The sequence below is a fragment of the Cyprinus carpio genome, chromosome B21 (assembly GCF_018340385.1).
Source record: "Cyprinus carpio isolate SPL01 chromosome B21, ASM1834038v1, whole genome shotgun sequence".
NCBI lineage: Eukaryota > Metazoa > Chordata > Actinopteri > Cypriniformes > Cyprinidae > Cyprinus > Cyprinus carpio.
In genome coordinates, this window is record NC_056617.1 from 20,518,713 (window position 1) to 20,541,303 (window position 22,591).

Below are 22,591 nucleotides of genomic sequence, written 5' to 3' on the forward strand. Positions count from 1 at the left end.
ACCTTTTCATGATATGCTAATTTTTTGAGATAGGAATTTTGGGTTTTCATGAGCTGTATGCCAAAATCATCAGTATTAAAACAATAAAAGACCTGAAATATTTCAGTTGGTGTGCAATGCATCTAAAATATATGAAAGTTTAATTTTTATCATTACATTATGGAAAATAATGAACTTTTATCACAATATGCTGATTTTTTGAGAAGGACCTGTACATAACAATAGCTCTGAATGAAAGCAGACTTCTGTTGTGTCCTCTAGTACTCAGTAACTGCACAAGTAAATCCTCTTAACTCTTTATAGAGCCTCTACACGTAAACAATATACTGCCACCTTGTGGTTAAACTACAAAAAACAACTTCTAGTCATTACTGATTTTTCATGCAACTAACTCTGGATCAAATTTACAGTCTAATGATTACGATCATGCCTCGAGCTGTTTGATGGAGAACCACAGCAGAGCCTGAGGAGCATTGCTATATATACATTTTCCACTGGGATGTGGCATAAAGAAAAGGAGAATGTGTCTTAGTTTCTTATACTGAAGGCGGCAACCACACAAATCCTTCTTTAGAGATGCTGTAAGTAATGAGATCCGGATGTGGACCCGGATAGATCAGAACCAGGGGATCAACAGACCGAGACGCTGTGCATTTGATATATCAAAATCCGACCGGAAACTTAACTTCTTTCTACTTTTTTATTCAGTAAACATCAACATTAAACAGTTTGCATAATTATTAACTTCATACACAAGAAAAGCAAGAAAGAAAAGCAAAAAGGTGAAAGTGTAAGTATTCAGATGCATGAGCACATCCTCAGTGGCACTGTGCTCCACTCCACTACATTGGTCTGATAGAGATTTCAGTGGTTTGTGAGCGGACTGTTACTTGTGCCACATTTGGCAGGTGTTCACTGCAAACCCTGGCTGAGGTGGTTTATCTGTCGCTGATGTTTGGATTGCATCGGCTTTATTGCAGGACCTACACCACACTTCTCTCTGCATGTATATGAGACATTAAAAAAGTGAGCTCAACATGGCTTGCTTTCATTGCAAACATTTATTACAATTTCTGATGGAAACAACTGTATCTGTCGTAGATGGAACAGCTCATGGAATGACAATGATACACTGAAGGACAGTACAGAAAATAAAATACATTTATGTGCCATTCCACTGCGACTCCATAGAAACAGGTCTAGAAGACTGCGCCCCGGCATCTCATCCCGGTTTAGATGGTTTACACTATGTTATTTGTGTTTATATATATAAAAAAAAACACTAATAAAAATTAATAATAATCATGGAACAAGGCATGCAGAATGTTTATTTTTTTATTCATGTTATTCAAATTAAGAGCTATTCAAGGACTGCTTTAAAAAAAATCCATATATGTCATTTATATAAATTACATTTTGTCCATGTCATCGATTAACAGCTGTCCTTACTTCACTCACTTGCACCCTTCTGTTCAAGGCAAGCTATCGAACAGCTTCAAACGATCTTGTGTGTGTCCCCTTTTCACCATCATCGTGTTACTAGTCATTAGCAGTTAAACATAATCATCTGTGTTTGTGTGAAAGGCATGCTCTGCTCTCGCCCAAACTATCGGACACTTGTGATGATATTCACACATTACACTGAGGTTCAGTGCCGTGCCTGTCTTCAATTCCAAATCATACTAAAAAAGAAAAACAACTATTGGTCCATTTCAGTTTACAGGAACTTTGGGAATGAATTTCTGAATGTGGCAGTACAATTGTTTTAATTTTTTGGGAGAACAAAAAGAGATATGCTATTCAAGACGGCCACATCAGCGCATTAACACAGTCTCGACTTCATCTCAAAGCCTGACGACAGGAAACGAAACACTGGAGACAAGTCAAAGCACTTCCTGTTTAAAGAATGTGACATGAATGACTCAGAAGCTGTGTACATTTCTACGTGAGTACACACACAGAATCATTCACTGATGAACAGAAAGAGATCAACGGACACAAAAACATCTAATTACAGAGTAAATAAAACCAAAGTCAATGCGAAGATTCATTGTTTGGAATTGAAATAAAGTGAGAAACAGTTGAACTGAACGATAACAGTCTGTGGGAGTCGAGTCGTGAGGGCGGGATGAGTGTGGTGCTTCCTCTTCCTCTAATCGATGTACTGTGAGAGCCAGCGGAAGCCCTCGCCGTAGCCCTGTCTCTTCAGCACGCTGCACATGAACACCTCCAGGGGCCTCGTGTTCAGCTCTTTGAGGGGAATGTTGCCCTGAACACACAAACAGAACCATTAAACACAACTCTGAGACGTTCACAGATGGCAAATGTGAGGTGAATGTGTGACTGGCTGCAGTGGATTCGAGTCAGGCACAAACGCTCCTCTCATATTTCACACAAAACACTTCAAACTGGTCCGGAATAATGTCAAGACAGAGGATAAAAACTGCGATCCTTGAGTCTCTGTAGTGGCTGCGCTTGACCGAAGCGGGCGTTTGTTTCACCACACCTGGAACATGCTAGGGGCTTTTGCACCGGGTCGGGGCTAATAGCACAGAGCACAAAATCATGCTGCGTTTCCCATCGTTTCAGAAGCTAAAACCTGCCCTTTACACGCCTGTCTGGAACAACGTCACGCAAACCCCATCATTTCACCAACAAAGAGAAGAAAACTGATCAGAAATAAACCACTGGATCTAGATCACAGGACCAACATGAGAGCAGACGTTTATTTGCATGCTTTGATGTTTACTTCAAAAATTTAAATCCAAAAGCATCCATGTTTTATCAGTTATACAATAAGTGATACATTGATCAGTGAATTAATTTGTCACACAGAAATAAAGAGGCATGTAATTTCACAAAAGAAAGCGGGCACATACTTCGGTCGCAGCAGTTTCTGATTATTTTGTAATCACAGTATACATCACATTTAGAAAGAATTATCATTTCTATAATTTTTTTTTTCATCAAAAATACGACCCGAGTAACGTTGGCAGATGGAGCTCCTGAACAAAAAATATGATAATCCTATATATTTTACGGCATACATGGTGCTAAATATGAACATCAGACAGTCAGGTATAAAGAGACGAGACGTACTGACAGATTAAATGTGTTACTAAATAAATAAGTGACTGTGATAGCCTATATATTTCTGATTTCTTCAAGCAGACGTATTTACCATATTTACTATGGTAATGGCTAGCGTAGTCTTTTGCATCGCTTATTAATATTTCTGCCTTGTATGGTGATCATAATCCACATCAGATCTTTAAACAGAAGTTATTTCAAACACTCGCTGCTGTCTGAAAGTGAGTTTTGAGTAGGGCTGAATGATTAATTGCATTCGCAGAGGCTGAGATTACACTCGAGAGTAAAGAGGTGTGTTCACCTGGACTTGAAGATCGATCGGTGTGTGACATCAGAGTACGGCGAGAGAAAGCGTAAGGAGACGTCCGCTCTCTCAGTACTGTGATGACACACCGATCGGTCAAGCAGCGCTGCTTCAAGTCACACACTTCTAAGCAGTGTTCAGAGGAAGCATCAAGTCAGCATGCTACAGTGATGCCAAGTCCACGGTTCGGGGAACCCCTCCATAAAACCTGTATTTTACCGCCTGGAATACCAGCGGACCCCCCTCGAAAAAATAACTCAATAAGTTTTGAGTAGCAATTGGCCGGGTTTTGTTGTGAAAACCTGGCAACCCTGGCACACTACACGCGGAAATGTTTGAAAGCGTATATAATATGAACATACTTTAAAACGGCACATTGAAATTACTCAAGCAGTAACAGTGTTACGGTGCATCATTACTGAAGACTTCGACCTTAAAATAATATATAATAAGGTTTTATATACATATATATATATATATATATATATATATATATATATATATATATATATATATATATATATATATATACACATACACACTTATTTATTTAAAGTTTTTCTAAAGCAGTGGTTCTCAAAGTGTGGGCGCACGGGCCATCAGCAGAAAAATAAAAATATAACAGTGAACAGCCAAAGAACATAACTCAGAACGGGAGATGGTGGATCGGTTTGTGAAAGGGAAGAGAAAAGCCATAGATGATGTCACACAGACCCAGACAGATGCTGCTCGTTCAGAAGATAAATGCAGAAAATATGACGTGCATATCTTGCTCTCGCTTCACTCACTGTGTCTGTACCGGACGCACAGCATCAGCTCTACTGGACACTGGACGCAACCGCTGCAAATCATTTAACTTTGTGTCAGTACGTCAGAAATAGAGAAAGGCATCAGTTTAATGTCAGGGTTTGTCGCGTCGCGTCCGGTGTAGACAGTGTCACCGGGTTCTACTGTGTTTTACCGCGGCTCGTGTCCGGTGTAGACACACGGTGTTTACTGTCGCTGGTGAGGACGAAAGTGTCCTGTGCCTTTAGCGGACAGCATGAAACACACAATAAATAAATAACAGAGAGAATAATGATAATAATAATATTAGTTATTCTCTCTGTGCTATTTTTCAGTGTTTTAAATGATGAAGGTGTTTTTCCCTGTAGGTTTTTTAAATTAAAAAAGCATTAATTTTTCAGAATGTTTATCTGACACAACCAAAACAGTTTGAGAACCGCTGATCTAAAGTTCACAGACAGTGTTTAAAAAGTGCAGTCCGCATGTTCACATGTTTAATAGTGACTTTGAATTAACTAAAGTAGTGTGGTAAAGCAACAGATTTGTTTTTATATTTCTGCAATCTACTTTAGTTTGTGTGATTTGTATATTAATGTTTACACCAGGCTTATTTGTCAGTGCTTTATGTTGTCATAATTATTACATGCTTACAAGGTCAGAAGTTCAACAAATCAGACAATATTCTACTGAGATTGTAGTTTAATAAAAATGTCATTTATATCAATTCATGCATCACCTAATTTCTTCGTAACAGGCCTGGCCTACAGAAAGAACATTTCTGTTCAATCTCTCTAATATTGTGTTATGCTTAGGGATGTGCGTGATGACTAATTTGACTGTCGTTTAAACGGAAGTTTTGTATCCGACTAGTCGACTAATCTAAAAGCAAGAAACCCCCAAAAGATAGTAAGAAAAAAATACAAAAAAAACTTGTGTGTATGTGTTTATAATAGCCTACATCTGAAACACTTGATCTATGAATCACACTGACAAATCCCTCAATGAATTCTGCTAAAAACAGGACAGAACTATGCCGTACTCTTGCCTCGCGGTATCATTTAATTCTTCAATTCTTCATCTTCACGTTAGCCAACATATTAAAACACAAGACAAAAACTATTTTAAGGAATAGCATTAAAATGGCTTTTAAAAACATGCTTCGTCATGTAAGCTATATCATCTAAAAACAAAACGAACAAAAAGACAGACAGGACCTGAGGCGATTAGGGTTTCCGTCCAAAGTTGTGAATTTAACTTATGCACAAAACTGGAATATCACATAAAACATTTGTGAACAAGCGCTGTTTCCATCCAACGCATCAAAGAGAACAAAATCATCACTAAAAATCAAACTCACACAAAATATCAAAAACAAAACCATTAGAACTGAAACACACGGTTTTGCCTGTTTCAGAGCTGCCAACTCTCACGCTTTCGCCGTGTGACACACGGTTTTGCCTGTTTTCACACGCACTCACGCCACACATCACATTTCTCACGCAAAAAAAAAAATCTAATCTTGAGGCGAGAATCGCTCGTTCCTTTTCAAACTCCCCGACCATAGATGGCGCTAATAAGCGTCACTGAACCCTATGCGCTGTACCCTGAAGCATAAGCTGTGTCCCAAAGTTGAGAGATCCGACCTCCGAAGTGCACGAAGGGTCCTCCGAAGTGCGTGAGATGCTCCGCCTTCACAGGATTTCCTAATTCCGCCACCAGGTGTTTCCGATTAGCGCTCTGTCGCATAGCAACGGTGAGAGAAGAGCGCTGACGAAAGGACAGTCCTGCCAGGACAGGTGGAGCCAGAACTTGATGGTTTTGTTTTTATGATTTACTCATAATGGAGGAGACTGTGATGAACCTCAGGCTTAGCCAAGACCGAGGCCAGGTAAACTACACTGGTTTGCTGCGATCTTCGTCGGATTACAACTTTAAATGCAGGTACTGGCTTGGAGCTTGCTTGAATAATGTAATGATACACATGAAAAACTACAAAACACACACATAGCAGTTCAAATGCTGACTGATATCTTACCAAGGTGCAATTTTATGTAGTTTATTGTCTTGACCATATGTAGACAGGTTTGCAACCCCTATTTTTTTAGTTTTCTGGTTGAATGTTCAGCTCAAGTCTAGAAGGCCCTACAAGTCTCGATGCCAAACATGAACCAGAATAAGTTCAGGTATTGCACATGGGTGCAAGTGGTCTTTAGCAGACCACCCAAAAATCCACTAGAATGCAGGAAATCACATCTACTTAATCCAAAATGTCCTGGGGTTGGACCTTCAGCTATGTTTGCTTCACATAATGTAACCAATATTGTCTATCTCTAATAAGCTGCCCCTAGCTTTGGACCCCCCCACAAACCACCAGAATGCAGGGTTCAGCATGGGTGAACGTCAATTTCAATACTCTGATATCTGAGCCACCAACTTGTGTGGTTGTGTGCGTACTGCGCGGCACTATTTTGACCACCCCTGACAAAATCTCACTCCAAGGTTTTTTGAAAAGTTGGCAGGTATGTACATGATAAATTACTTGCGCCTCAGAGCGAGCAGACGAAACACAATAAATGATGTCATTGCTTTCGGAGGTGGATGCATGCTGCTGTTTGGGAATGCAGTCGTGTAAGACATTATACAGAAATACTTAGATGACAGACTTTGCTCAGGCATTTCAGAACGACCATAACAACATTTCAGATGCTGTGGAACGAGATCAGTCCGCTGCTAGTCAAGTTATCCCACTTCAGCACAGAGTCAAATATGTTTTTATATGTGCTTAGAGGAATTTATTCGCAAAATGCATTTCCATCTCCCATTATTCAAATTAATCCTTTTTCACACAAGTCAAAAACCACCTCAAGCAAGTGTAAAAACTTTTTTACGAATTAATTTGGTGTTTCCATCACTCGTTTCTCATTCGATACTTCAAAATGCGTATTAAAACAGGCTGATGGAAACATTCTCTCTCTGCAGGAACTGAAGTCATGCACACAGAGATAACGAAAATCAAGCCAACAGAATTTGGGAAAGCGTCTGGACATCACGCAGCAGCACTGAAGTGGGTCTTCGAGGAACAGATCGCAGCGGTGGCGGGGTAGTGATTGACATTTGGCTAGTCTCTAAACTAGACAGCTACGTGCCTGTGATGAATATGATCACGCATCGCTCCAGTAGAGTTATTGTAAGACAATCTGACATCACACAGTTCACACAAAACTTTTTCGTTTCCTTCTAATTCAGAATAATCCACACCTTGCTCGTCTTTCACGTGGTCACGTCTGAGCTCCTCACAACTGACACCAAGAAAACTCATGCGAGGCGTGAGGTACAAACGTAGTTTACATCCCAAAACACTTTTTAAAAATGTATTATTTTTCAAATGTTTTATTTTAACTTATTTAAAATGTTTTAAATGTAACAATGGGAATTTGATAGTAACATAAAATGATGGTAATTTGAATGATAATCATGTTTTTTTTCTGTCATGTGATTGACTTCTGTTCTCAGTGTGGACTAGCAGGAGCTGTAGCGTTCAGTCGACTAGACACACACATCTCTAGTCATACTACACAATGATTTTTAGCTCGTCTCTGTTGAATAATACAGAACATAAAGTGCTTTAAAAAATAACTGCATATTAAATCGCAATCGCAATATTGGTAAAAAAAATTAATAAATTGCAATTAGATTATTTTCCAAAATCACTCAGCCCTAGTTTTGATCTAACATTGTGTTAAAAAGCTTCTGGGCCGACAGTGACACATGGTTAGTGACAGGATCTAGCCAGCACAGGACCTCAGAGAAACACACACTCCCCAGAGCCACTCACACTGTGATGCATGCCGGCCGAGACCTCATTTCAGTTCAATAACATCAACACCTGGAGGACAGAAGTGCCTGCACTGCAGCGTTGGTCCATCTATCACTGTTACTGCATTCATAAATATGGCTTGCTTTTTTCCAATCAATGTACAGCTTACTGTATTCATGCCAAAGACTGGTTCACATCAGAGGATCTGAAAGAGGCATGTTTTCACATAGACACCTACCTGGCACGCAAAGAACTACAATTTGTTTTGTCTGTTCCTTTCAGGCTCTCATCTCAAACATGTTCTCATGAAGCGTCCGTGAGCGTGCGGTGTCTTACCTTTCCTGTCGTCTGATTGTAGAGTCCAAAGATCTCACGCAGCTTCTCCTCACTAATGGCTTCAGGTTTATCGATCTTGTTGCCGAGGATCAAGATGGGAACGTTTCCAATGGTTTCATCTGTCATTAGTTAAAATCACACACACACACACACACACACACACACAGGTACAGTATGGCATTAGACAGGACACTTGATGAATCGAGACACTTCAAATAACATTTCCATATCGCATAAAAGCTCGCTCTGACAGGGAGTCTCCATTAAGCCCAAAGTATACTTTTTTCCCAGTTTACTTTCTAACTACTTATGTTACATTTTAACATTGTCATTTAAATTTCCTCCTTGCTTTAAATAAAAAAAGTTTAAATTTTAACCCCTCATTTTACATTTTAAAATAATTCTAATTATTTTTTTTTCAACTTAAATTTTAACCCATTATTTTACTTTCAAATGTTTTGTTTAAATTGTAATCCCTTATTTAAAAAAACAATAGTTTAAATTTAACCTCTTATTTCACATTTTAACATTCTTCACTTCTTTTAAAAAAATGATTACAATTTATTTCTTCACATTTTCTAACCGTAACTCTACTCAGACAGAGACTTGCTCAAATTGCACATTGTTTGAACATCAGGCAAGATATAGAATAACAACTTTGTAAAAAATATATTCATATATATATATATGTAATCGAAGTAATTGACAGACAAATCCAACCCTGGTCCTGGAGGCCCAACATCAGTCCTGCAGAGTTCAGCTCTGAGTCTGAAGGCTGAGGAGTGTTTAACTAGACACTGCAGGAGAGTGGCCCTCCAGGAACAGGTCTGAACACCCCTCCACTAACTGATCATCAAAAGCATGGTTAGGTGACTCGTGTTCATGGGCTGGAGACAGAATAAAGCTCACGTCAAGCTCTGTTTTGGACTCGGCCAGTCTGGTGTGATCTGCGCAGTCCACCAGGAAGACGATGCCGTTGATGGCTGGGAGGTAGTTCTTCCAGACTCGTCGAGCTGCTCAGAAACACAACACTGAGTACACACGCGTGATCTGATGCAGACGGACGGTGAGGTGTGGATCCTCTACTCACCCTGAGCGTGGCCACCCAGATCGAACGTGGTGAAGGTCATGCCAGCGATCGTCAGCTCCTCTCACGCCCACATCACACACACACCAATAATAATAAATGAACAGTTTCATAAATCACATCACAAAATTCTGAAATCTACAAACAAATCAAAGTATTTAAAAACAAAAAAAAAAACTAATAAAAAAATGAAACAAACAATGCAAAACATGACTAAAAAGGAAGTAAGCACTGTAACAAACAATGCATCAATAATCTGGAAGGTCTGTGCTCACAAACGAAGACCATGCCATGCTATTTTCACATATGCTGTTGTGAATTGTAAATAAGCTACTATGCTTCCGTTAGCTTTACGAATATAAGGTTTTCTGGATTCTGATTAAGCTGTAATACACGTGTACATGCAATGTGTGATTCCATTAAAGCACGCGCTGGTTGACCTAGGCTTGATGTATAACGCTTCATGCTCATTGCTTTTAAATGCATAATTGTATAAAATGTACCTTTATTCCACACCGTTTCCTTCTTGAGCTGATCTGACGATCTGAGAAATACACGAGGGGGGGGGGGTGCTTGTGATGGCTAAACAGGGCGTCGTGAGGATCCCTAACAAGCTATTAAAACAATGGTGTTGCTTGAGCACATTGGTTTTTGAAATCTTTGAGCTCGATGAGACGCATTAGAATCAATTAGAAGACTGAACGGCTCTTAATGGGATGTTTTTTTTTGTTTGTCGATTCAGATATAGATACGCTGTTGTTTTAATGCGTGCTCTGCCCTAGCTTTTCTCTTCAGTCTGATCTCTAAAGCAGCACAACAACCGCCCTCGCTCCCTGTATAACCTTGCATGTTTGTGAAAATAGTGTTCGGAACATTTTGTAACGAGCCTCTAATATGAAGAAGCTTGTTATAGTCCCTTACCATAGAGAGAGAGATGTGGGAGGGATGAGAGAGAGAGAGAGAGAGAGAGAGAGGGGAGTAGGAGAGGGAAAGCATAAGAGAGAAGAGAGGGGATGCCAGAATATTAAAGAGACATAAAAAGATATCTCCGTTTTGGAGGGACTGAGGGGACTTTCAGCGCTGCAACTTGTGCAGATAGGAAACAGTATTAAGAACCGCTGCTTGAGAACATTGGTTTTGAAACTCCTGAATGCATTAGAATCGTTAGAAGACAGAAAGACGATTCAGATATGAACAGATTTTTACGTGCGCCCCTAGTTTTCTCTTCCTCTTCTCTAAAGCAGCACAACATGGCCTCGCCCCCTTCCTTGCATGTTTATCTGGGTTCGTGATGTAACGAGCCTGTGAAGAAGCTTGTTATAGTCCCTTACCAGCCGTTTTTATAGGCATTAAACTGCCAGAATATTAAAAGACATAAAAAGATATCTCTGTTTATACTGAACTTTCAGCGCTGCAACTTTGCAGATATTGTTTATGCTGAAAAAGCAACATTACACACTAACTAACATTAAAAAAGTTGCATTGCCTTTTTATAAACAGGCTTTTGTAGAATATTACGTGAATATGAGAAATTGTTCAAGTGGAAATATTGCAGTATAGTCTTCATGAACAAGAATCTAGAGTCTGTTGCTGATGCGTTTCCACCGAGAGCACAGGATCTTCAGGGCTGTCCGTCACGTACAGTACTCTGTCTAGAGACGCTCTCTGGAGGCGGTGTGGTGAATGATCACTTACTGGGGTGTAAGGTTGGCACGTGCTGACCCAGTCGGTCATCTTTGAGCATATGCAGTAGTGTCGTTTTGCCAGCATTGTCCAGACCGAGGAATACTAATTTTCCAGACTTCTTGTACAGCCCTGAAACAGAGTGATTAGACCTGATTAAATGCAGTCTGTCCTACAGCAGTTTTCATGGAATAACCCTCTACAAAAGCACAACCCAACAGGAACTGAGCTACCAACACCATCAGCTTCCTGCTGCTCAATCACTTCAATCCCCCCGCTGTGATGCAGTCATGGTCTAACTTATTCAAACTGTTGTGTGGCAGATCATTATAATAATTATCATTAATTATTACACAGTAGCAGTGCATTAATCACCCTGTTGCCCACTTCAAGCACTGCTTCGGCTCACCTCCTGCTCTTTACTCACTATATAAGAGGTCAGACCGAACACTCCTGGATGACTGCAGTGTGTTCGTGTTAACAGTGAAGGCCGACGCCCACAGTGCAAACGAGAGATATGATTGGTCAGACTCATCAACACGAATGAATTACTGGACTCTTCAGAATATTTGGAGAATTCAGAATATTTCTGATAAGCGACTGAAGGATGTTTTGACGTGTTTCAGAGCACAGTATCAGTCTGGGCTGGACGAACAGGAAAAACCAGACTGAACAGAGACACAGGGTGAGATCGGCCCATGATGCAGTGCATGAGTCAGTGCAGAGCAACACCAACATCTGCTTCATCTGCATTTACTCCTGCTCTTTTATCTGTGCACGTTATTCCAAAGAAAGTCTTAAATCAAGAAGCAACACCCTGTTTTTACTCAGAAATGGCTTGTTCTTCTCCTGATGTGTCTGCCCACAGTTTTAACTCTGATCCAAACATCTCCTGAAGAACAAAATCACTGTTTCCGTCATTGATTAGCCAGTTTCACAAAGTAATATTTCGTGTTACCAAAGTAAACTGGGTTGTGATCTGGAGATTCATGTGTTTTTAACAGTTTACAGGCTCATGAACTTACCCAGGAACTGCAGAACGCTACTGAAACCACTGTAGATCCAATCAAATATGAAGGACATATCCAGGCCGTGGAATACCTGAAAAGAAACGCAAGTATTAAGAGGTTTCACGGGAGACACCGCAGGTGTTTTGAATATGTATTAAATAGGTATTTAGCAAATCAACTGAAAGTGTTGAAACATCTGCAGTCAAACAATGCTGTTACGCACATACATGTGATGTTCTGCAGTGTGTGGAGTATATCTGCAGAGAAATCTCTGAACTTCTCTAAAGGGTGGTCAGAAAAGAACACTGTGACCGTGACCATTAAACACAATCAGAAATGAAATTTAAAGCTTCTGAAGTCAGAACAAATGAACTGTCAGAAATACAGACAGTTACAGCGAATAAAGAGTGGATTGGACCAGAATGAAATATGTCTGTAAAGGCAGGCCTTTCTGCAAGGATTAGTGCAGAACTGTAAAACCTCTTAAAGACCTTTATAAGAACAAATACAGAACACTTAAGCAATAAACAGATGGGAGCTCAATACAGCAATAAGTTCTGTAGATGTAAATGAGTCGTATTAGTAACATCTCAGAGTCTGAAAACAACTTCATCACTTTTTAATTAAAAACATTTTTGTCTTTTAAAGTCTCTTAAAATCAAGATGCATTTACTTCAGAAGCAAAATGACATGAGACTAGTTTTTTGTGAAATGAATAAAAATTCAGTGTTTATACTTCAAACAAGAACAAACATCTGTCAATCTGAGAAAAATAACTTAAACCTGAATAATAATTTAATTCCCCTTGACACATATTTTCTTGTTTAAAGAATAAACTAATAATGTTGTCCAGTTTTTCAAGTAAATGCACTTTGATTTAAGGAGGTTTAGATATTTGTGTTGAAAACAAAAATACTGAGGAAGATATTTTTTGCATTGCATGCAACATTTAATGCCAAGAACTTATTATGCTTTAAGATCTTTTTAAGGCCTTAGTTTGTGGATGGAGAATGAGGACCTGCAGAAACTATGACACGCACTCATTTTTGCCAAGCCAAAAGAATATAATTTCAGAGTTCTGTTTATACGAACTGAGCGTGCTCAGAAGAACACATGCACACACACTAACCACGAATCTGATCGAGAAGCAGTCAAATTCAAGTGTTACATGATCTCTTCTCCTACGGATCAGATTATCTCAGGGCTGCACTCGGATCAAGATCAATCTGATCGATTAAGGGGGTCTTCTGATCTGATCAAGCCATCAAACGGATTTGGCTGAATGTAACAGTCCGTACATGAACTATAGTTTAAAGTGTTTTTTATTTTATTTTAAAGAACAAAACCTTGTCATAATGAACATCCATAACTTATCTTCACACCAGTTTTGTAACGCTATAGCATACAGAATTCTGTGATAAACCCTCAGCTGTTATCAGGATTGGAGCGTTTGATAGCAGCAGCTGTATAAAGTTCATTCAAAATTAGGTTTTTGAGCCAGATAATCTCAGGTGAGGTCTCAGGTGAGTCGGTGTTCATCTTCAGATCATCATCAGAGACGTGAATGAATGAAGGAGAGCAATCTGTCTGTCAGCAGCCGCTGGAGTAAAGAGCAGCAGTGCTAAAGGTGAAGGACACGCGCGAGCTACACGTCAGCACGCACACACACACACACACACACACACACGCACACACACACACTCAACCCTTGTAGCTGTTTTACTAACACAAGGCTGTGCAAACATTTCACTGCTTTATAATAATAATTATTTTCATAATCACTGAGACGCTGAACCTCAGTCTCACCGACAGATCAGCCGTGACATCAGGAGAGAAACATGTGACTTTATCAACGAAACACCTCACAAAGACATTCTATCCTGTCATGGTTCATATATGAAGACACTCCTTTCATCAAAACCACCAATCAATGAGTCTGAGACATCTGAAATATACACAGACTCCTGCAGGCACAGAAGACGTCTTAATATGAACCTGAATGATGAGGAATCAAACATTCATCTAATAATATCTAATAAAATATGCTGATGTGAGCGTGAGCGTGATATTTGTAACAGGAGCATCTACAGCTCAATCAAACACAACTACCTGAATGCACTTTTCTGAAGAAAATTGATTATTTCTGAACTACTAATCTTTCCTGAGCGCTGAGTCAAACATCTGAAGAGGAAACCTCGTGAGGTCTCAAACAGAAAGCAGTTTGGCTTTTCTTCAAGAGATTCCTAATATTTCTTCACAGCTCATTAGTATTAGAAAAACATCTCTCTGTCGAATCAAAGTCATGTGTGTAACAGAATGTTGCTCAACACACGACCAAACAAACAGCCTAACCCTAACCCTGTCCAGACCGCATGAGTTCTGTTCATCTAACACTAATCCAGATATCTGTATCTGTATCACTGAAAGATTCAAAGAGCCGTCACCAAACATCTGCGAAGACACACACGCATTTCATCAGATGAACATTTACACACACTGATCACTACACAAACAGAACACTGTATAACCCTGACTCAGAGTTGTGTAATGGACTTTCAGTGAAGAAACAGAAAGCTCTCAGGCTTCTTCAACATAGTCTTAAAGATCTTAAATCCGCCTGAGCTCGTCTTCACTGTGTGTCTGAGAGAGATGCTAACAGAGCTAACGACTCTTACACACACACACACACACACACACACACACACACACACACACACACACACACACACACACACACAGAACGCCTCTCAAACCGGCGGACGGATCACTGATCCACACTAACGCTGCTGTCATCACGGCGGTAGTTAATGAGACGAGTTAATTAAACACGCTTCAGCGTTACACAGCTGTGTGAGGCTAACCGCTCCCGTTAGCTTCAGCGCGCGGCCGGCAGACGAGGAGCCCGCGCACACGGCGGAGAGAAACACACACACACACACACACAGCAAGAGACAGAAACATACCTCGAGTGTGTGTACAGATGAGCGCAGCTGAATGAGCGAAGATTACAGCAGAGTCGAGAGTAGACACTCACAGCCGCTCACAGCCACGACACACAACAATGGCGCCACTTCCGCTGTGTGTCACAATCGAAACCGTCCGGCGAGAAACAACCTGCAAAAACAACAGCACAGCAGCCAGCCCCACACACACACACACACACACACACACACACACACACACACACACACACACACACACACACACACACACACACACACACGCAGTGTTTACTGCACTCTCACTTTCTCTATTAGAGTAAGCAATTTTGTCCGCATGCAAATTATTGTTAACCCCAGCCCAGTTTAAACCCTGTGTGTATATATATATATACACATATATATATATACACGCACACACACGTTCTCTCAAGCTTTGCGAACAAATATTATTAAGATTTATTTTAATAATAAGATAATTTAGAGAACCTCAGCACGAAAAGGGATTGTGCAGTTCTAAACGCCGCAAACAAATGTAGAAGAAACAATAAACAATTTTTAGGAAGATTGTATAAAGCAAATAGGACAGCTATCGTAGTTTTTTTTTAATTCTCAGGTCTGGCCCTCAACGGTAAACTGTTTAAATGAAGGCGGTTTCAGTCCATTTAACTTCTCGTATGTCCTCTAGTAATGATGAAATCTTGTACATGTGCATGATTTCTCTAGCTGAAGCATATTTGCATGTGTTCTGGGTCTGCAGCCACTGATCTATATATGTGTGTATATTATAGATCAGTGGTCCAAACGCAGCTCCGCAGTGACTCGTGTTTCCAGTACGGCGGAAACTGCGCTACACAGGAAATGCCACGTGTACCAAGTGCGCATGCGCGCTCTCCGTGCTCCGCTCGACTTCCGCTGAGAGGAAACCGCTGTTTATCACCGCGACGCTCGGCAGCGCGAGACAGAGATGACCGCCGCTCGCTAACCGACCCGACTTCACGATGTCCAGCGGCGGCTTCGCGTCACAGAACGGCGCCGGAGGCTCGTACGCGAACGGTGAGTAACCCGCGTCTGACGCGTTTAAACGCGCCGCGCGCAGGCCGAGAGTTTCTCCGGAGTTTGATCGCGACGCGACGCGACGAGACCGGCCAGAACTCTAGTGCGTCGCGTCGCTGGATGAGGGCCGAGTAAAGTTAATCACTAGCGACTAGTCAGACGGGTTAACCTCGTTAGTTAGTTAGTTAGTTAGTTAGTGTACTGGTGACGAGACTCGCTTCAGTTCTACAGTCCGGAGTTAAGTGTGTAGATGTCATGAAATACGGTCTTATAGAATTAATTCGTCACAGTGCAGGTCAGGAGCATTTTTAAACCAACAAGTGAATGTAAAGATGCTTAAAGGGGTCATGTGATGCTGCTAAGAAGAACATTATTTTGTGTATTTGGTGTAATGTGTTTATGCAGTTTTAAGGTTAAAAACACATTATTTTCCGCATACTGTACATTATTGTTTCTCCTCTGTCTTCTGAAACATGTTAATTTACACAAATCTCATCTGAAAAGCGAGGTGTGCTGTGATTGGCCAGCTGTCCAGCGCGTTGTGATTGGATGAATGCCTCAAGCGTGTGACGGAAATGTTACGCCTCTTAAAGCGTTAGTTCACCCAAAAATGAAAATTATGTCATTAATGACTCACCCTCATGTCGTTCCAAACCCGTGAGACCTCCGTTCATCTTCGGAACACAGTTTAAGAGATTTTAGATTTAGTACGAGAGCTCTCTGTCCCTCCATTGAAAATGTATGTACGGTATACTGTCCACGTCCAGAAAGGTAATAAAAACATCTTCAAAGTAGTCCATGTGACATCAGAGGGTCCGTTAGAATTTATTGAAGCATCAAAAATACACTTTGGTCCAAAAATAACAAAAATTATGACTTTATTCAGCATTGTCTTCTCTTCCGGGTCTGTTGTGAGCGCCCAATAATTAAATCAGAAGCCTAACAGTAATGGTGACCTTTCACGTTCATATGCCACGTTTTGATTGATCGCATCCAAAAGAAAATTATTATTTTTTACATAATATATGCGTGTGTACTGTGTATATTATGTATATATAAATATACACACATTTATATGTTTAAGAGAAAAAATATTTCTATATATTAGGTATAAATATATTATGTAAATGATAAGAATATAAATATATATATGTAAGTACATGTCTATTTTCAATGTGTGTGTTTATATATACATAATAAATATATATTTATATTTATATATATATTTTGTAGAGGCGTGGCTTTCTCTCACACACACGCAGAGAGAGAGAGAATTGATGCGCTACATGTAAATGATTTTCTTTGCTGTATTTTCCTGTCAAAATAACGGTGTTCCTTTGGAATTCTTCAGCTTTTAAGAACTGCCGGGTTTTCCGGTAGTGGGTGGAGCTAATACTCAAATGTCAATCTCATTGGCTGGCGCTCAACTATTATCGTCCCTGTTTTGATTTCAGCAAATCAGTTCGAGCGAACACACACTACCTGATTAATATTCATGAATCCAGCAGCTCAGTAATCCTTAGTGCATTTTAAAGTTCTTATTCGTAGAATTTGTATAATTATCTTATCAGTATTTTTGCTAGGGTTTCCCCCGGTTTTTTTTTGTTTGTTTGTTTGTTTGTTTTTTACAGAAACACTGAATGACCAAAAAAGCACCACAACCAGTTCAGTTAAAATGACTAATATGAAGTGACGTGACATACAGCCAAGTACAGTGACCCATACTCAGAATTGGTGCTCTGCATTTAACCCATCCAAAGTGCACACACACACAAGTGAACACACACCCGGAGCAGTACACACACACACACACTGCAGTGAACACACACCTGGAGCAATGAACACACACACACACACACACACACCGTGAACACACACCCGGAGCAGTACACACACACACACACTGCAGTGAACACACAGCAATGAACACACACACAGCAGTGAACACACACATACACCGTGAACACACACCCGGAGCAGTACACACACACACACACAGCAGTGAACACACACCTGGAGCAGTGAACACACACACACACACACACACCCGGAGCAGTAAACACACACACACACCATGAACACACACCTGGAGCAGTGAACACACACACCCACACACACACACCGTGAAAAACACACCACACAGCAGTGAAGACACACACACACACACACACACACTGTGAACACACACCCGGAGCAGTACACACACACAGCAGTGAACACACACACACACATACACACACCGTGAACACACACCCGGAGCAGTGAACACACACACCGTGAACACACACCCGGAGCAGTGAACACACACACACACACACCGTGAACACACACCCGGAGCAGTGAACACACACACACCGTGAACACACACCCCGAGCAGTGAACACACACACCGTGAACACACACCCGTAGCAGTGAACCACACACACACACACTATACTGTACTGTATGTTCCACAAAACTACAAACACACCCGGAGCAGTACACACACACAGCAGTGAACACACACACACACACACACACACACCGTGAACACACACACAGGAGCAGTACACACACACAGCAGTGAACACACACACACACACACACACCGTGAACACACACACCGGAGCAGTACACAAACACAGCAGTGAACACACACACACACACACACACACAGACAGTGAAAACACACACCCGGAGCAGTGAACACACACCGTGAACACACACACACCGTGAACACACACACAGCAGTGAACACACACACACACCCGGAGCAGTACACACACACACACACACACACCCGGAGCAGTGAACACACACACACACCTGGAGCAGTGAACAGACACACACACACACCACACACAACACACACCCGGAGCAGTGAACACACACACACACACACACAATACACACACACGTGAGAAACGGCTGGAATATGTTGGATTTTGTCATCGTCATAGTAGGGTAAGTGAACACACACACAAAAAAACACAAACAGTGAACAGACACACACACACACACACACACACACACCCGGAGCAGTACACACACACACACACACACCCGGAGCAGTGAACACACACACACACACACACACACACACACCCGGAGCAGTGAACACACACACACACACACACACACACACACCCGGAGCAGTGAACAGACACACACACACACACACACCCGGAGCAGTACACACACACACACACACACAGCAGTGAACACACAGACACACAAAAACACACACACACACACACACACACACACACCCGGAGCATACAACACAAACACAAAACACAATCAGAAATCAAATCAAAGATACTCACAAACATCAAAAAAACCAGAGAAACCATCAAACAAATAAAAAACACTTTAACATTTCTAAAAACCCTTCACGGAGCAGTACACACACACACACACACCACCCGGAGCAGTGAACACACACACACACACACACACACACACACACACACACACACACACACACCCGGAACAGTGGGTATCATTTATGCTGTGGCGTCCGGGGAGCAGTTGGGGGTTCGGTGTCTTGCTCAAGGACACCTCAGTCGTGGTATTACCGGCCCGAAACTTGAACCCACAACCTTAGGGTTACTAATTACTGATGTTAAGATTGTAATTTTAGATATTTAAAAAACTGTGCCATTTTACAAACATATATATGTGTGTATGTGTATATATATGAGTAGGCATGGGCCGATTACCGGTTTCAAGGTATACAGCGATTTGAAAATGTCACGGTTTCAAAACCACTAATATTTTTGATTATACCGTTCCTGCGGTATGCGCTGTTCTCCATGTCTCCTCAGAGACTGAAAGAGCAGGAATCCCTCAGACTGAGTGCAGTGTAGAGAGTAACACTGACCCCTCCTCCTCCTCCTGTTACTGTGAGTGAGCGGTCAGTCACGTGTGTGTAGGATGACCCGGGTACACTTCACATTCAGTGTTCCTTTCCATCTCACGCGCAACCGCGTCTGCACAGCTTTCAAAAGTATACTCAACCGCAGATGAGCACGGACGGATGAACTCGACACACACGCAGTACCACGGGGTGCACGGCTGTCCACGAGCCCTCTTGATGATGAAAATAACGTAATGCCGACAGTGTGCAGACGGCCAAAGTATTTTTTGCCTTATTGCAACTCTCTGTTCTGGACCTGCACAAACTGCGCTGCAATGCAATCATTTTCCAAAATGTAATTTATGTGAAAATATGAAGTCTGTTAACACCCGTTAACACAGACCAGAGACGCTGAAGACGGACACACAGAGAAAATACTGCAGCAGGCAGATCACTCACTGTTCATGATGCACAAACTACTGGAAGAAAATCCTCAATATTGATTTGGGGTTTATATGAATGTGTTTCTGAGGGAAGCTGACTGTATTCTGGAAAGTTTGTGTGGTATAATTTCACAAAGCTTGTCAGAACATTCTGTTTTTGCTTCAAATTGGGTTATTATTAAATCAGATTATGTGTATGACTATTATTATATAACTAAATGATATGAAATGATATGTATATGAATTATATAACTAAAATTAAATAACTGTAATTACAGATTTAGGTTAAATAAAGATGTCAGTCTTAATTTTTTTCTTTTTAGGAAACAAATCAAAGAAAAAATTAAACTAATTATAATAAATAAACTAAGATAATAAATGATATTTGCTTGAATTCTGACTCAAAATATCAGTGCTGGTATTACTAGATCTCAGTGCTACGTTTGACACTGTCGATCATTACATACTACTAGAGAGACTGGAAAACTGGATCGGGCTTTCTGGGATGGTACTCAAATGGTTCAGGTCATACTAAGAAGGGAGAGGTTATTATGTGAGTCTAGGAGAGCATAAGACTAAGTGGACGTCCATGACATGAGGAGTCCCACAAGACTCAATTCTTGCACCGCTCTTGTTTAGCCTGTATATGCTCCCACTGAGTCAAATAATGAGAAAGAACCAAATTGCCTATCACAGCTATGCTGATGATACACAGATTTACCTAGCCTTATCGCCAAATAACTATAGCCTCATTGACTCCCTCTGCCAATGCATTGATGAAATTAATAGTTGGATGTGCCAGAACTTTCTTCAGTCAAACAAGGAAAAAACTGAAGTTATTGCATTTGGAAACAAAGATGAAGTTCTCAAGGTGAATGCATGCCTTGACTCTAGAGGACAAACAACTAAAAATCAAGTCAGGAATCTTGGTGTGATTCTGGAGACAGACCTTAGTTTCAGTAGTCATATCAAAGCAGTAACTAAATCAGCATACTATCATCTAAAAAACACTGCAAGAATTAGATGTTTTGTTTCCAGTCAAGACTTAGAGAAACTTGTTCATGCCTTTATCACCAGCAGGGTGGACTATTGTAATGGTCTCCTCACCGTCCTTCACAAAAAGACCATTAGACAGCTGCAGCTCATCCAGAACACTGCTGCCAGGATTCTGACTAGAACCAGAAAATCTGAGCATATCACACCAGTCCTCAGGTCCTTACACTGGCTTCCAGTTACATTTAGGATTGATTTTAAAGTACTTTTACTCGTTTATAAATCACTCAATGACCTAGGACCAAAATATATTGCAGATATGTTCACTGAATATAAACCTAACAGAGCACTCAGATCATTAGGATCGAGTCAGTTAGAAATACCAAGGGTTCACACAAAACAAGGGGAGTCCGCCCGCAGTTGGAACCAGCTTCCAGAAGAGATCAGATGTGCTAAAACATTAATCTAGACTCAAAACTCATCTGTTTAGCTGTGCATTTATTGTTTTAAAAATTCTTGTTTTATTTTTATTATTTTTCTTTCATGATTATTTTACTTTCTTTTATGTAAAGCACTTTGAATTACAATTGTATACGAAATGTGCTATATAAATAAACTTGCCTTGCCTAATTCTACTGTTTCTAATATTCTGTATGTTGCTCAAAAACAAAATATATTGTGTACAGCAGGAATATTTTTTTTTTAAACCCAGTCATTTAACACATTTCAGAGCTGTAACAACAATACTGTGATATTTTTGCTTAAGGTTATCATACTGCCAAAATCTCATACCGGCCCATGCCTATATATGTGTACAGTCGTGGCCAAAAGTTTTGAGAATTACATAAATATTGGAAATTGGAAAAGTTGCTGCTTAAGTTTTTATAATAGCAATTTGCATATACTCCAGAATGTTATGAAGAGTGATCAGATGAATTGCATAGTCCTTCTTTGCCATGAAAATTAACTTAATCCCAAAAAAAACCTTTCCACTGCATTTCATTGCTGTCATTAAAGGAGCTGCTGAGATCATTTCAGTAATCATCTTGTTAACTCAGGTGAGAATGTTGACGAGCACAAGGCTGGAGATCATTATGTCAGGCTGATTGGGTTAGAATGGCAGACTTGACATGCTTGAAATCATTGTTCTTCCATTGTTAACCATGGTGACCTGCAAAGAAACGCGTGCAGCCATCATTGCATTGCATA

At 40.6% G+C, this 22,591-nt stretch overlaps 2 protein-coding genes across 2 annotated transcripts in view; one reads left to right on the plus strand and one right to left on the minus strand.

Annotated features, from left to right (window-relative positions):
* Nucleotides 1-1,042: 1,042 nt before the first annotated feature.
* Nucleotides 1,043-15,231, minus strand: LOC109053835 (GTP-binding protein SAR1b-like). The gene is made up of 7 exons (XM_042747951.1): nt 15,077-15,231; nt 12,129-12,204; nt 11,116-11,235; nt 9,424-9,489; nt 9,242-9,346; nt 8,334-8,464; nt 1,043-2,269 (listed from the first exon to the last, which is right to left on the minus strand). Exons 4-7 carry the CDS (start codon nt 9,461-9,463, stop codon nt 2,153-2,155), a joined length of 393 nt encoding a protein of 130 aa, XP_042603885.1. The 5' UTR covers nt 9,464-9,489; nt 11,116-11,235; nt 12,129-12,204; nt 15,077-15,231; the 3' UTR covers nt 1,043-2,152.
* Nucleotides 15,232-15,891: 660 nt separating this feature from the next.
* Nucleotides 15,892-22,591, plus strand: part of LOC109087229 (protein transport protein Sec24A-like) — a 49,798-nt gene continuing 43,098 nt past the window's right edge. Inside the window, 1 exon segment of the mRNA XM_042748375.1 lies at nt 15,892-16,108. Coding sequence (XP_042604309.1) covers nt 16,054-16,108 — 55 coding nt within the window. The 5' untranslated portion in view covers nt 15,892-16,053.